Source organism: Microcebus murinus, chromosome X (assembly GCF_040939455.1).
Source record: "Microcebus murinus isolate Inina chromosome X, M.murinus_Inina_mat1.0, whole genome shotgun sequence".
NCBI classification, from domain to species: Eukaryota; Metazoa; Chordata; class Mammalia; order Primates; family Cheirogaleidae; genus Microcebus; species Microcebus murinus.
In genome coordinates, this window is record NC_134136.1 from 106,978,515 (window position 1) to 106,994,925 (window position 16,411).

The following is a 16,411-nucleotide window of genomic DNA, read 5'->3' on the forward strand; positions in this document are numbered from 1 at the left end:
ATTAGGAAAAGCTTATTATAGCATTTGGGCTTGAGTTACCCTGATGGGTGGATTAAGGAAGCAGGGCTTTATTTTGATTGGATATTGTAAGGAAGTGAGGTTAATTTTATGATTGGGTGTCTTAAAAAATTCAACTATATAGCAGAAAGAATATAAAGAAGCTAAAGGTATCATTATTTAAAAAGCATAATCTGTCATATTAATGAAGATGAGGAATATTTGGTCATTTGGGGTGGTTTGGAAAATTCTATTCTTTTTGTCTGTATTCAGATATCATTAAAAAGTGGTCTTATTTTTATTGAAGTACCCTTGTCTGTAATTGGGATTTTTAGCAACTGTTCATATTCAACAGGAGAGCATCACAGACTAGCTGCATCTACCAAGGCAGTATCTAGCAACTCCAAGGCCTAACTGAAGTGCCAAGCCAGCTCATAGCTATAAGCAACTGCTTTTATCTTTCTCAAATGATTATAAACAGAGACATAACAGGATCATACTTATGTTTTAATAAGCTCACTTTGGCAGAGGTGATGTGGAAACTTCTAAAGGAATACAACATTAATAGCTGGGAATACCAGCTAGGGGATTGTCATCTTAAACAGAAGTAAGCCATGATATTAGCTTTAATCAGTGTTGTGGTGATGGGAATAGAGAGAATTGGACAGTTTCAAGAGCTGTTAAGGGAGCAGGATTAATTGAACTTGTCAAAGGGTGGACTTATGAACGGTAGAAAAAAATCTAGATGACCTAGTTAGCGTTAAGGTTTTTGGATTAGGCTGCTTGATGAGAGAAAGGAAAGAGAAATAATAAAGGAGGTCTGTGGAGATAATGAGGTTTATTTTAAGTTTTCAGAAAAATGTTCAATTAAAGTTGTCCATTAGGCAATTAGATATATTGGCCAGGGCTTTAAGGAAAAATATGAGCTAAAGATGCATATTTGGAAATGTCATTAGAAAGTACATGGTATTTGAATGGGAATGAATGAGGACAACTAGGGAAGAAAAACGGGAAGGAATGTGGAGAGTATCAACATTAAAGGAAAACCGAGTTGGACCAAATCATCAAAAGTGTAAAAGAGATAATCAGTATTTAGTAGTATTTCATCAGCCAGGGGAGCAGAGAAAGAATTTCATGAAGGATAAGGTGGTTAACAGAGTCTAGCTCTATAGAGAGGTCAAGTAAGATAAGGCCTATAAATATTCAAATGCGTGTTTATAGGAGAGGAATTTTTTTTCAAAAATGAAAAAACAGCAGCCAGCTAAAAGGCTAATGATAAAGATGCAGAAAATAAAAAGAGATTGAAGATATGGATGTGTAGGTGAATGGAATTAATTCCTTAGTGCATAGACAGTGATGCTACCGAGAAAACACAGAGAAAGATTATCCTCAACTAGTTAAAGCACAGACTCTTTTATGAAGGCAAATAGAAAGAAAGAGACCATCAGCACAAATACACAGAATTTACAAAATATAATTTTAATGAAAGTGGGAGGCAAAGTCATCTACTGTGAATGGTAGGGAAAGGTTTAGGAGATCCACAAAATCTTAAATTAATTGTTGAGAGAAATTGAGCAGAAAATTTACTAAGGATACATGGAAAGCTTATCAAGAACTACTGATGATTCTGTTAAAATGTGTTATTTAAGAAATGGAGTAATGCCAGCCCATGACAACATCTACAGCACAAGCATGTCAGTGGGTGGCTGAATTGAGGAGATGAGGGAAATGGAAATTTTGACAATAGCAGGAGAGCCCATGTGGGTGCTAAGATTACTAAGAATGAAAATACAACTTGTGTGGAAAAGACTGTAAACCTAGAGCCAAAGTCTTCAATGAGAAAATAATATAATAAAATGGTGAATGATAGCTGGCCACCACAGGCATGAACCAAAGGAAATAGATTTTTTTTTAATATAAAGAAAGAGGAATATCTTTGGAATTGTCCCTGTGAAGGAAACTAGCAATTTTAAAAGAGTGGGGTGCAAAAGAGGTATTAGTCATCGTGGTGATCTTAAGCATAAAAGTGCTTTCCATGTATGAATAGAATGCTTATATAGGACAGAAGACTTGTCTTGAAAGAAAGATTTCACAGTGCACAGTGAGACAGTGTGGGGAGGCACAAAGCAGAGGAAGTGAGGCAGAGAAAAAAGAGTGCAGAAGAGCACAGAGAAAAAGATATAAGAAAGGATAGATTCATAGAGGTTCCTATACTTTGGGTGCTAAATGGATATTAGAGATAGGAGAAAAGGAAGAAATAACTAGCCTGAAGATTTCCTATAGAACTTAGTAAAAAGTTGATTTAGTATGGGTGTAAGCATGGATCTCAGAAAGAGCCCAAAAGCCCATTGACCATTAATAGGTTTGGAGTATTACTCAGCCATAAAAAAACAATGGTGAACTACCTGTTGTATTATCCCGGATGGAACTGGAGCCCATGCTTCTAAGGGGAAGTATCACAAGAATGGAAAAACAAGCACATGTACTCACCATTAAATTGGTACTAATTGATCAACACTAATGTACACATATGTGAAGTAACATTCATAGGGTGTTGGGCAGGTGAGAGGGGGGAGAAGATGATGGGTCAATTCACAGCTGTGTGCTGTCTGGGGGATGGGCACACTTGTAGCTCTGATTGGGGCGGTGAAAAGGCAATATATATAACCAAAGTGTTTGTACCCTGTAATAGTCTGAGAAGAGATGAGAGAGAGAGAGAGAGAGAGAGAGAGAGAGAGAGAGAGAGAGAGAGAGAGAGAGAGAGAGAGAGAGAGAGAACACCTTGTATATGCTCCAGATGCTCAGATGCCTAGCATATCAGCTTTTGGTCAGTGGAGGCTACTTTGCTGTTTTATTACTAGTTTACATTCCCACGTGTTCACTTCAAGATTTGAGTACCTAGAATCTGTTAATTCAGCTAAAAATTCTGAAACTTGGTGACATTAAAAAAATGTGAGAGGGAACATCTAGGTAAAGTCCCAGACTGCATCCTAAAATACTAATTCTCAAACCATTATGTACATAGAAAATATCTGTGGAGGCCGGGTGCGGTGGCTCACGCCTGTAATCCTAGCACTCTGGGAGGCTGAGGCGGGCGGATTGCTCAAGGTCAGGAGTTCGAAACCAGCCTGAGCAAGAGCGGGACCCCATCTCTACTATAAATAGAAAGAAATTAATTGGCCAACTAATATATATATATATATAAAATTAGCCAGGCATGGTGGCGCATGCCTGTAGTCCCAGCTACTTGGGAGGCTGAGGCAGAAGGATTACTTGAGCCTAGGAGTTTGAGGTTGCTGTGAGCTAGGCTGACGCCACGGCACTCACTATAGCCTGGGCAACAAGCGAGACTCTGTCTCAAAAAAAAAAAAAAAAAAAAAAAAAAAATATATATATATATATATATATATATATATATATATATATATATATCTGTGGAAATTTTTCAAATGCAGATTCTGCCTCACCTAGGTCTGAGACTCTGCATTTCTGATACGCTCCCAGATAATGCCAATATTGGTTATCCAGAGACCATGCTTTAAATAGAAAGGTCTGTTAGAACTCAGCTTTTAAGTAAGTACATTATGTTAATTATATGGATAAAACACATGGTCAATAGAGAAGGAGAAATTATGCTTGGGTTTAAAAGTTTCATTTTTGAAAATATATGAAACTGAACTGATAATAGTCTAGGATATTCTAATTGGCTAAAAGCAGATGAAAGGAATAAATAAAGGAATCAAGTTTAAAATGTGTTGGTAATATTTAGCCATTTTTAATGGATGCCTAAAAATGAATTAATACCACTCAAGTTCATGAGACAGGCCTCCCATGAGTTCAAAATAACCTATATAAGCTGACAGGTGAAGAAGTAAAAAAATTAATGTACACCTAAACTGAATATCCATCATCATTACTACATATTTCTCTCAAGGATTTTTAATACATATACATTATATTTAGCCTGAAGGAAATGTCTAGGCAAATCATTTCATGTCCTGGTTTAGTAGGCAATTAGGAATGATATTGTTATTTTAGAAAATGAGAGTTCAAATTGATAAAGGTGACTCATGAGGCATCAGAAAACCACTTATACAGTATTGTACATTTTTTAGCACTTTCAGTCTGTCATCCTGACACTATTGATTAAATGCAAATTGCTTCTAGGTAACCATATGATAACAGGAAATTTTTGAATTTATATTCCTGAAATGCTGGAATTCAATTTTCCTTCTAGATCAGAGCTGTCTTTAGATACAGAAATAGGATGACAAACAGATAACTATAAGAATCAGATCGATAAAAAAAATTTAATTAACTAATAAAATGCCCAAGGTGATTCATACTTTGAGTGGTTGGATATGTCACATGAGCTTTGAAACTTATTTAGAGTACATCTTTTCTAATTAATTTTCTACTCATAGAATTTCTCTCAAAAATCATAATAAAGAATATGCCATCAAATAAGTATACTTTGAAAAATGCATTTTGCTAATTTTCTACTATTTATTATATATTATCCTTCATTTTCATTTTAAAACTAAAACATTAACAATATAATCCTATTTCCCATTTTTTGAAACTATTTAGAATAGTCTTATAATGCTAACAAAAGCATATCTTACAAAGGTAATAAGAAATTTAAAATAACTTTCCAATTTATAAATATAAGTGGTTAACTCTAAACTGTTGACAAAATTATCTCCCTTCCTCGAGTAGCCTTAAAAATAGATAAAATAGATTATTTTATCCCAGAAGATCTTTTTTGTTATTGTTGTTCTCTCAAAGTTCCAACCCCACAGCAAACATTAGCTAATGTCTGAGCTAGTCCTGTATTTGTAAAAATATAATAGATTTTGTAATTCATGAATTCAGTCCTAGAAGGATAAAGCAGAGGTAGTATGCACACTCACATGTGATCTTTTTATAGCTAAAGTTATTTGGCATTCATAGTATTTATTTCTTTAGCTTTCCTACTGTAGAGTATTTATTATGCCTGTTATAAATGCTCTTACAAACTTGCCAATCATATACCAAAAATGGATTTTATAATAATTAAAGTTGAAAAATCAAAGCCCTGATAATTTCCCTGATGAAGAAGCAGCTCTTATTAAATTAATAAAACTTCCTATCATGAAGGTCAAAACCATAATGTCTCAGAAGGAACTAAAAACAGCAAGCCATCTGTTATCATAAGTAAATACTGAGAGAGGTTGGACATTTTTTATTTAAAGTAATACATGAGTATCTGGTAAATCTAAATCTTATAATTTATGACAGATATTAATAACTATAAAGAATGACTTTTTAATAATAGTGAGAACATAAGCAGGAGCCTAAGCATAGTATATATGAGTCTATTCTACTAGTCTATTCTATTATACTCTATTTTACTCTACTCTACTCTGGCTTGCAAGCTTGCTAAAGCCCAGTCTTGAAGTAACAGAACAATATATGAAGGGAAGTCAATAGAAGTTCATGTTATAAAATTATTAATATACACTTAAATAATAGAAAACTTAAAAAAAGATATATGAAAAGCATTTCTGATCATCCACAGCTGAATCTGGAAAGAATTTTCTAGGTTAAACTTTTATTTTGCTTGTTATCTAAAATGTATTTTAAAGATGTATTAAACAACTTTATATCATATTGCTTTAATCCTATCAACTCCAATAGAATCAGAAATCACAAAGCTCAGAGTTTACAAGCAGCACAAAATAGGAACATGTATAAAAATTAATGCAGAACCTACATTAACTTTTTCTTTAAGGTCTGAGAAGTTGCCTTCCTTTCGATAGATTGCAAATTCAGGACTCTGCAACACAGCTTCTGAGCGAGTAATCCAACTGTGAAGTTCAGTTATATCAACATCCAACCTAAGACAGCAAAGAATAAAGGTCATTATTTCTTGATTATCTCTTTCTTCTATACGAAAAAAAGCAATTTATCCACATTTATCATTCATTTCCCTATCTGAGACTCCTACCTGATGCCCCTATTATTATTAATAGCACCACTATTTCACCCATCAGGTAGACTCAAATTTGGAGTCAGCTTTGATCTAGAGTCTCATAAAATCATGGAGGTCATTTTATTCACCTCAATGTAGCAATCACCTCTATAGTGTTTCCTATAAGCTATTAACCAGCCTCTGCTTGAATGTTTATACTGTTTGAAAAATTACTTCCCAAGCTGATACTTCCTTTTTGAAAAGAAAGTATTTACAAGAAACTGAAAATTCTTTTTGGTGGTCCCCATTGAATTACATGTCTGATATTCATGTCCTCCTGTAGTCTCTAAACATATTGACTCTGGGTTTGGTCATGTGACTTACTATGACTCTTACTATGGATATTAGTAAGAGTAAGGGCTTGCCATTGTGAGAAAACAACTACTATAAAAGGATTCTGACCCCTTGAGGTAACTATGCTTTAAGGGAGCTTGGTCTATCCAGGCAGGGAAGATACACAGAGGAACATGAGGAATCAGGCATGTGAATAAAGCTTTCATCACCTTGTGACCTATCACAACTCCAGCTGAAAACAGCCAAATAAGTGCTCCAGCTGATACCACGTAAAGCCAAAGAAATGCCCACATTGCAGAATTGTGAGAAATGATGAATAACAACTGTTTTAAACCATCAAGTTTTTTTGGGGTGGGGGTTGTTATCTTGTAATAAATATATGATCACCTACCATGTTATTTTCAAGCATTATATAAGTATATAATAAATATTTATATTTACAGAGACCTTTGGAGCTACTGGAAATAAATCGTTCACTCTAAATAGCTGACTCAGGTCTAGAATAACCAAAATATGGAGTCAACATAAGTGTCTATCAACAAATGAACGAATTAAAAATGTGGTTTATATACACAATGTAATACTATTAAGCCTTAAAAAAGGAGAGTTGGTTATTTGTGACAACATTAATGAACCTGGAGGACATTATGCTCATTGATATAAGCCAAGCACAGAACAATAAATACTGTGTGATCTTACTTGTATGTGGAATTTTAAAAAGTTGAATTAATAGAAACGGAAGAGAATGTTGGTTGCCAGGAGCTGGTGGGGATGGGGAATGTTTGGGGAGATATTGACCAATGAATACAAAATTTCAGTTAGGAGAAATAAGTTCAACAGCTCTATTATACAGTATGGTGATGCAATTAATAACACTGCACTGTATGGTAGAAAATTGCTAGCTAAGAGAGTAGGTTTTAATGTTCTCACCACAAAAAACTGGTAAGTGTGTTAGGTAATGGATATATTAATTAGCTTGGTTTAACCATCCACAATGTATACATATATCAAAATATCAGGTTTATATGACAGATATATAACATTTAAAATTTTCAATTACAAATATTGAAACAAATTTTTTAAAACTTAAAAAAAACAGATTTTAGAGGAGTCATGGCTGAGTCATAGGGTAGGAGACTATCGAAGAACCATTTGAAATTTCAGGGGCAATTCCGAATGTGTGTAAATTTTTCTTGAGAAAGAATTCCTAGATTATATCAATATCAATAAAACATTGGCCGGGCACCGTGGCTCACGCCTGTAATCCTAGCACTCTGGGAGGCCGAGGCGGGTGGATCGCTCGAGGTCAGGAGTTCAAAACCAGCCTCAGCAAGAGTGAGACCTGTCTCTACTATAAATAGAAAGAAATTAATTGGCCAACTAATATATATAGAAAAAATTAGTTGGCATTGTGGCGCATGCCTGTAGTTCCAGCTACTCGGGAGGCTGAGGCAGAAGGATTGCTTGAGCCCAGGAGTTTGAGGTTGCTGTGAGCTAGGCTGACGCCATGGCACTCACTCTAGCCTGGGCAACAAAGTGAGACTCTGTCTCAAAAAAAATAAAAATAAAAATAAATAAATAAATAAATAAATGAAACATCTATTAAAGGGAATTTAGAGCTCCTCTAATCTAACAGTATATTAAACAAAGCAAAGCAAACCAAACGAATGTCCCCAGAAAAAAAATGACTTACTTAATTTTCATGAGAAATTTGTAGAATAGAATAAAAATACAAGATTTAAGAAACTAAATAAAAGCACTTTAATCGCCATACTATATCTTTTCATTACAACCCTCAAATATTTGAAATAAGCTCTTTGAATCCACTAGAAAATACTTGATCATTAGCCTATCCTACTCCTAGCTACTTCAGTGGGTATTCCATGGTTTGTTAAAATCTTAGTTTCCTTAAAATTTGACACCTAAAGGGAATATATCTGTGGTATATAGTATAGCAGGGAAGAATAAATAATTATCTTCTTGTTTTACAGTACTTTAATTGATACAGCTAAATTTTTAATCAGTGTTTTCACTTCAATATTAGACTTTCAACTAACATTGAAATTCAGTTGAGTTAAAGCTTCTAGGATTATTTTGCAGAAACTATCATTAAGCCATCTCTACCACAACTTATTAACTATCACAAACTTACAAACTGATTTCTTAAACTGAAATTTCAGGACTTGCATTGTATAAACCCCTCAGAATTTTTTAGGTTAGTTACAAGTTATTATTTTAAAATTAAACTAATGTAGAACTTCACTGAACACAAAATCCTAACAAAAACATATTCACATTTTATATTTTTACAAAATCCTATGGTTAGGTATTACAGATCTCACTGCCCATAGAAGGGGATGTAGGTTCAGGGAAATTAAGTTAATTGTCCTCTGACTCTTAGTACCATGGGTCAGGAATTTAATCCGTCTAGTTCACCATTACATCCTTGGCCTCAAAGAGGCCCTGGTTCATAGAATTAATTATTTATCGAGCTGTCATTTCCAAGGCTACCCAACTAGAAATTGAGGGAAAAGGAATCTGAATTCTTCCAAATCCCATGTCATTGAAAGTCAATACTTTCTTTCATTTGTGTGTGCATTATAAGTATTTATGGATTTTTACTTTATTGTTTATGGTTGTTATCGTTTCTATAATTGTCTCATGCACAAGTTTAATTGTTGCATTCCTATTTCTTCATTCATAATATTTATTAAAAAATAGATTCCTGTTGAATGCTGTAAACCTATCTCTCTCTCTTGTTCTTGTATCATCCTTCATTAGCTGCATTCTTTTTCTTAGCTCACTTCCCTATCTTGTTTCCTGAGGTTACTTTCCAAATAAACTATTTGCACCTAAATCCTTGTCTCCAGATCTACTCTTGGGGGAACCCAAACTAAGGCAATGATCAACAGCCTTGAATGAACCCAGCACCCTGCCATACTTATTTTTCCGCTTGAGCTCTGACTCTCCATAGGAAGTATTTAAAACTTTCTTCCAAAGATCTGACCCACCCTCTTTCTGTAGCTCTCTCAGCAGATGACCTTGTTATCTATCTTACAGAGAAAAGTACAAATATCAGACAAGACTTTGTTCCATTTCCTACATCCAACATTCTATCATACCTGCATGTACAGTCACCTTTTTTCCCTTCTCTTATATTTGAGTGAGTTTTTCTTCTTTTACCTAAAGTCAGTCCCACTACCTGCCTTTGGGACTTTAATCTCTCACTTCATCTCAGGCATCTCAGTCTATTAGTGTTCTATTATCTATTATAAATTCAAACCCACCCTCTCATGTGCATTCCTCATAGGAAATTTAAACATACATTATTGACTCATATTTTTAAAAACAACCCTCTCCCATCCCCCATGTTCCCCTCTACTCATTCTCTTATCTTCTACAAAGGCAAACTTTTTGAAAGAGTTGTCCAGTTTACTGGATATATTTTCCACTTCTTGTTCACTCTCTAATACATTCAGTATAGTTTCATAATAAAAATGCTGCTTGATAAAATGATGTTGCTGAAGTTAATGGAAAGTTTTACTTTCTTGCTATCTAACAATACTTAACACTGTTGACCATACTATTCTTTTTGAAATTTTCCTTCCTTTGACTTCATGATGCCATTCTAATTTGCCTTCTATTTCTATGACTATCAGTGATTTTTTTTTTTCTTTGCAGGTCCATCCTCCTTGACCCTGTCATTATACGCTGGAGTTTAAGACCCAGTTCATTGTCAATCATCTTCTACCCTACTGTATTATTCTCTCTCATTAGCATGAGTTATCTACTAAGTGCTTACTATGCACCAGACATAGCATTAATTCTATAAATAACAGAGACAAGAAGGCATTACTCAACATTATCAAAGAGTTTGATTTAGTGAAGGATTCATTTGACAAAATAAAAATGCTTTAGACACAGAACTGGGGCTCAGCTCACAGTGGAACTTTTAAAAATGATAATCAGAAAACACCTTCTCAATAAATTAGGATTAAATCAGCTTCTAGCCTAGGGCCTCTGCCAAGTATATTGGTTATCTCTACACAATGAAGGCTTTGTGGATTCAACACCATGGTAACTGTCTGCTTCTTACACTACTCATGAAGATTTTAAGGGAGGCCTGGATACCAGTTGGCACGTCTTTCTAATATATCAGATCAATTCAGGCAACAGGATGTGAAATTCTACAGAGAAACCTTTCCTCATTCAATTGCTTTTGTTTATCTGATTTCATAAATTTGGAAAGGGATTGCATAAGGTGCTTGAACTTTCACATAAGGATCCCATGGGGAATAATGATACTCTTTTTGTAATTTATAGATTTTTTAAAAGAGGATTTCAAATTTTGCTAGGGCATCATTTGTGAGCAGAGTATTTTACCTAGGGAAAAAAAATCTATTCATAGGCACACAGGTTAATATGTTACACTTCCTTTCTGAAATGAAACAAAGTAAAATATCGATGAGTTTGTAGTATTCTCAATTGTTGAACTTTTTTTCTATCATCATGGTGACATCTTGATTCCATGGGAAATAAGTAAAGACTAAACCCAATTCTTACAAGATTCAAGCTCTGAGCTATTCCTGACTTAATTGTATGTTTACATTTTTTTTCCTTAGCTTCCATTTAAGCTTATTGCTTCAACTATACCCCTGATTTTCTTGCTAAACTTCTTTTCTGTCTGAATATAATGTGTAGTCAGTCTACACTCCAATATCTGACATTGATCACCATCTCATAGAGTTCTGGGAGTTAACTGCCAGATGCTAGCATCATTTCCACTACAATATATTGCCAATAGACATCCCCATCTCTTTAGGCCAATAATTAGAATGGAACGGTGAAGGGGAAGCAGAGGCAGGGTTTCAAAGACCACCCATGCATTCTCATTGAGTGCCAATGGCCTACATTTAATGCTCAGGCTCAGTGACATTTCTAACACACAATGAATGCAGTCTCCTTCCTGGATCCTACTCAGACTCTGGCTTCCAAATAACAATTCCACATTTATTTTATTCCCTGTCAATTTGGCAGCTATTGCTTCATCAATCTCTGTGGTTTGTCCTGTAATGCTCATTTTTTTTACTGCTATTGAATATTCTTCAGATATCCTTACTGAGATGTACGGCAAATTAACAGACTCTTCTGATTTAAATCTATACATGTTGTATGCATTGAGTGCTATCTACCCTTCCCAGTGCTTTGCAGGCAATATTTTCTATCTTGCTTTGTACTACCTGAGGCTGGGTATTTAATCACCAGCTAAAGATATTATACAGATGTAACTCAGTTACTTTCTTTAAAAACCCTCAAGGAAATCACTGAAGAGTTACTTTCAATACCATGTTAAATCTTAGATTCTGTGTATGTATTTTTTTTTCTTTATAAAATCACTCACTTCTACTAATTCTTTTCCCACTTTTAAACCTCTTATAAAGCCATTGTTAATGAGCTTATATATTATAAGTTGCTCATAAAGGGATTCTATACCCTAAGATTCAGCCCAATAATATATTCCTCATTACTTATCTAACTCTCCTCACACACTTCACTCTGTACTTTATATACTTCTATATGTCATTACAGTCTCTATTACTTAAATCCAGTCTAACTTTATCTAACTTAAAATCTCCTTTATCTAACAAGAAAATTATGACTTTTTATTCTCTGCTCACAAAATGTTCTTTTCTCCTATGATTACTGATGAATATTCTGTCCTATATTCTTCAAGTATATCTTAAAATCACATTTTTATTGCTTATGATCATAGGTGAAATGATAATTTTTCTTTCTTTACAAATATACTCATTACAAAATCCTAGGATTAAAATTTGTAAAGTACCATTGTACAGGGCAATCATGTCTTTGAATTGATTTTATTTTTAAAAAAGTTAACTAATAAACCAAAATTATTTTTCAAAAAGATTTTCATTTTTTTGAAGTTTCAGAATATCCAAAGGCATTGTGCATATAAGTCAAATATTCAGAAGATCAAATTTTTCCTCGATATCGTATTATACAAATACACTCTACTTCATCCAGTTGAATTTCCCATAAAGACAATGGAAATTATGTCAATTACACACTCTATGGTCAATACTGGGAGATATCTGTGTGTGTGTGCCTGTATGTGTGTCTGTGTGTGTAAATGTATAAAGTAAAAGGCAAAAACACAGAAAAATATCACTAAAAAACACTTTTAATTGACAACATTTAAAAAGTTGTCAGTTTTTTATTGTCAACAGTAAACCCTTGTGTGGAATTCATGCTGCATGATAGCTGTGCTAATTATGTGAGAAGAGACTCTTGATGGGCCATGACTGTGTTCTGTTAATTTTCTTTACAGTGACTATCACAAAGTATTAAACTAAAATGACACATTTACATAAACTTTAATTCAGTCATTTTCAATACAGCATTTGGAACTCATCATTCTCAAATATGTAAACTTTGAAAGTAGAAATACTTCAAGCTCCAGACTTAACTAACTTGATTAGTGAGCTAAGTTTATGAATGGACATTTTATATGTTTAAACATCTTGGCACATAGAATTTCATAAAAACTTATGAGCCTCATCCTTAGAAGCCTGAAAGTAAAGTGCCTGTGAAATAAATATGTTAACTCTTGCAGGGTCCCAGGGCTCTATGTCTAGACAAGATAATTTATCAATACACATTTTAATGTATATTTTAAATAGCTAGAAAGCTAATATATTTTAATATTAATAAAACAAAACTATAATTCTTTTTGTTGGCATTAATATGAGGAACAAATCTTTTTGAGTTAAGATTTTTCATTTTTCTTAATTTAGAAAAAAATGTTATTCTATTTTTAGTGGAGATGGGGTCTTGCTCTTGCTTAGGCTGGTTGGTCTTGAACTCCTGGTTTCAAGTGATTGTCCTGCCTCCGTCTCCCAGAGTGCTAGGATTACAGGCATGAGCTGCCAAGCCCCGCCAGATTTTTCAATTGTATTTGTTATATTTTTAATAATCAACTTTATTCTTCAGAGTTTTAGAAAGTGAGAAGACTTTGTCATTTCACACTACTACACAGGAACTCTCCTGGTCCCAGATACCCAACCCTTTGAAAATGAACTCCGATTCATCTTCCAAGACTTGATTCAAGATATACATCTTCTGTGAAGGTTTTCTTGATCAACCTCTCCCTATTCTTTTCCCTTCAATATTCCTTCGCATAAAACTGGTCCCTCTCTGCCTGTTTCTACATAGTATTTGCTTTAAAAAATTGTATAAATGCAAAACAAATTAAACTTGAATCAAGAGGCCTTATAAAATATCAAATGGAATTCAGTATCAATCCTATTAGTGCTAAAATATATTTTTAGGACTTGAGATGTGTTGAGGACATGGTTATCATATTTTTATAATTTTAGAATATTATTAAAAGGGAATCCTATTTAACTCGGAGAAACACAAGCTGACATTTAGATAAATTGCCCCACTCCAAATCAAGACAGTTACACACACAAACAAAGGTGGTATGTGGGTGTGTTTTCCTTGATGAGAGGGGGAAAGATAAGTCCATATGATTGTCTTATATTTTTTAATATGTGTGAAATGAGTGTTTGTGTGTATGTTTAAGTGTGTTTTAAATGCAAAGTAAATATGGTGCATTAAAAAATTACCTATTGGGTACACTGTACACTATTCTGGTGACGTGTACACTAAAAGCACCCACTTCAGCATTATCCAATTCATCCATGGAACGAAAAGCACTCATACTCTCTAAATATATTAAAATAATGTAACAATTATACTGAACTGAAAGGCACTAAGTTTTAATTCTTCATCTTTATCTTTATGCCATTTGCTTAGGTAAATTAACTACTTTAACTTATCTAATCTTCATTTACTTCTTTCTTTAAATGATAAAATTTTAAGAGTGGCCATCAAACTGATCTTGAAGTAGAAACTTGCAAATTCTTTTTAGAAATTATTCATAAATGTTTACTTACCTCTCTATTTAATAAGGTTTTGACCTGAGATACAAAGCTGAGGCCAGCTTTCCTTATACTGCAGCTGATATTCCAATTATGTTAGTCTATTCATCTAGCAATCAAATTAAATAAAATCTAAGAATGTTATAATTCCCAGTTATAATAAGAAGCCTATAAAGTCTTCTCAACAGTTTACACAGCACCTAAAACAATATGACTGATGAGAAAGGACACTGTTTTCAGTTAGTATAAATCGCTATATCAACATTCCTTCCAAACAACCTGTTTGTGTGGTCTCAAATGTATTTCTAGTTTTATATGCGTAATTTTAAGTACATCACTCATAAAATAATACGTTTCAGTACAGTAAAATTTAATGATTCCAGATTGCACTGAAATGCATCTTTAAAAGATACTAAAAAATCAATTTCTGTGTAGTTTACCTTGTCCTAAAATATGCCTATTTAACGTGTACTCAAAATCTGAATTCTAGTCCAAACACAAAATATCGTTCTCAAAATTGTAGATCTTCTTCATTGCCAACTATCACACACCAAATTATGTGTTTAATGTATATAAAAACACTGTCTTTTAAAACATATACCCTTGGATGCGAACCAAGTTATTTAATATTTTTAAGCTACTAATGCCAAAAAACTGAGTTATCTGCCAATGATATTAATCTCTGCACATCTAGGATACTCGATTGCACTGAAGAGAATAAATTTTCCACAAAAATATTACTTCTCTTCAAAAAGTAAAACTTAACTAAAATATTTCAACATGTGTTAGATAAAAAGTGACTTTAAAATAATCTTCCTACCTTAATTTTGTATCAAATGTTAATCATTTCAAAATACATCGGTAATATTTATTTTAAAGTGTGACTTGGGTGAAAAGAAGTCACTTTTACATCTTCTGTTCATACAACTTTCAGCGAACCAACCTTAAGAATTCAAAACTAAGAAAACCCTCCAAATTTTAAGATGTCAGAACTATATTAGATAAATTAATTATAAAGCCATGGACTGTGAAAGCACACAAACAAAAATTGCATGATCCAGAGGGCTGGAAATAAAATGCTGCTAAGCCACAGATGTTTAAAGCCTATTTTTCATTTTCAATAAATTGAAAGTCCCTTTGAAACACAGTTTTGTGTAAGAAAATCACCTTAACGCAGGTTAACAGAAATATTATCTTATGTGATAGGTGAAATCTTGTCATAGTAATAAATCTATGATCATATGATATAATATGTTAAAGTTGAAAATTCTGAGCCATTTATTTTAAAATCAAAGTTGAAGTTGATTTAAAATGATGAAACCAAAAAGAAAAGCTATGTCCTTGTGAGAAATAAATGTGGATCACTAGAGGGCGTACATTCCCTTTCACAGTTTGGTCTTCAATTTGACTTCTTTCATTTTCTTATCTACATAACGATAACATGGTGACAAATGGATTTTTCATGGAAGTTTTCTTACATAGAAACACAAAATGTCCAAAGACATAGATAAAATGGTGTACAAAGAACATGTTAATAAGACACCCTCAAATGCACAGTTAAAATGCCTTCAGCCATTTTGACACACACAAAAGTATCTTGAAGTCATAATATAGAGAATCCCTTGGGAAAATAGATCTAAGAAGTTTAAGAAGAAATGCTTAGTCCAAATAATGTGGTAGAATTGTCTTTACTCTGTAACTAAGGAGTTTTTTCCAGTTCATTAATTTTAACTAATTTTTGAACATTTAAAAAATATGTGGACTCTTATACTCTATAAATATGCCTATAATTCTATTCCTGTATCATCTACAACTTTTTTAAATGTTAAACTTTCACTTAATTAAATTCAAAGAAGAAAAATGAAAAAGCATTTTAAGTATCTTGATCATGTTACATGCTTTCATAAAGTAAAATTAATTCATCTCTCATGAAACCTTATATGGCATTCATTACATATATATATTTTTTATTTTTATAGATAGATCACAAACAGAGAGCTTTAAAATGTTCATTTAGTTTCAACATACAGTGAAGAATGGTACCAAGATTCAAAACCAAGTCTGTCTGAATCCAAATATTTCTACCACACTACACTTGTTTTCATTTGTTCCAAATGAAAGAGAAACTTACCTTTAAAAAAAT

General features: G+C 33.2%; 1 protein-coding gene across 9 annotated transcripts in view; it reads right to left on the reverse strand.

The window, feature by feature from the left end:
• DMD (dystrophin) overlaps positions 1 to 16,411 on the reverse strand; it is a 2,109,452-nt gene that overhangs the window by 1,347,992 nt on the left and 745,049 nt on the right. For all 9 annotated transcript variants that reach the window (XM_012756891.3, XM_012756894.3, XM_012756895.3 and 6 more), the window contains one exon: positions 5,753 to 5,876. In XM_012756891.3, the coding sequence (XP_012612345.1) occupies positions 5,753 to 5,876 (124 nt within the window). The remainder of the gene's footprint in view (positions 1 to 5,752; positions 5,877 to 16,411) is intronic.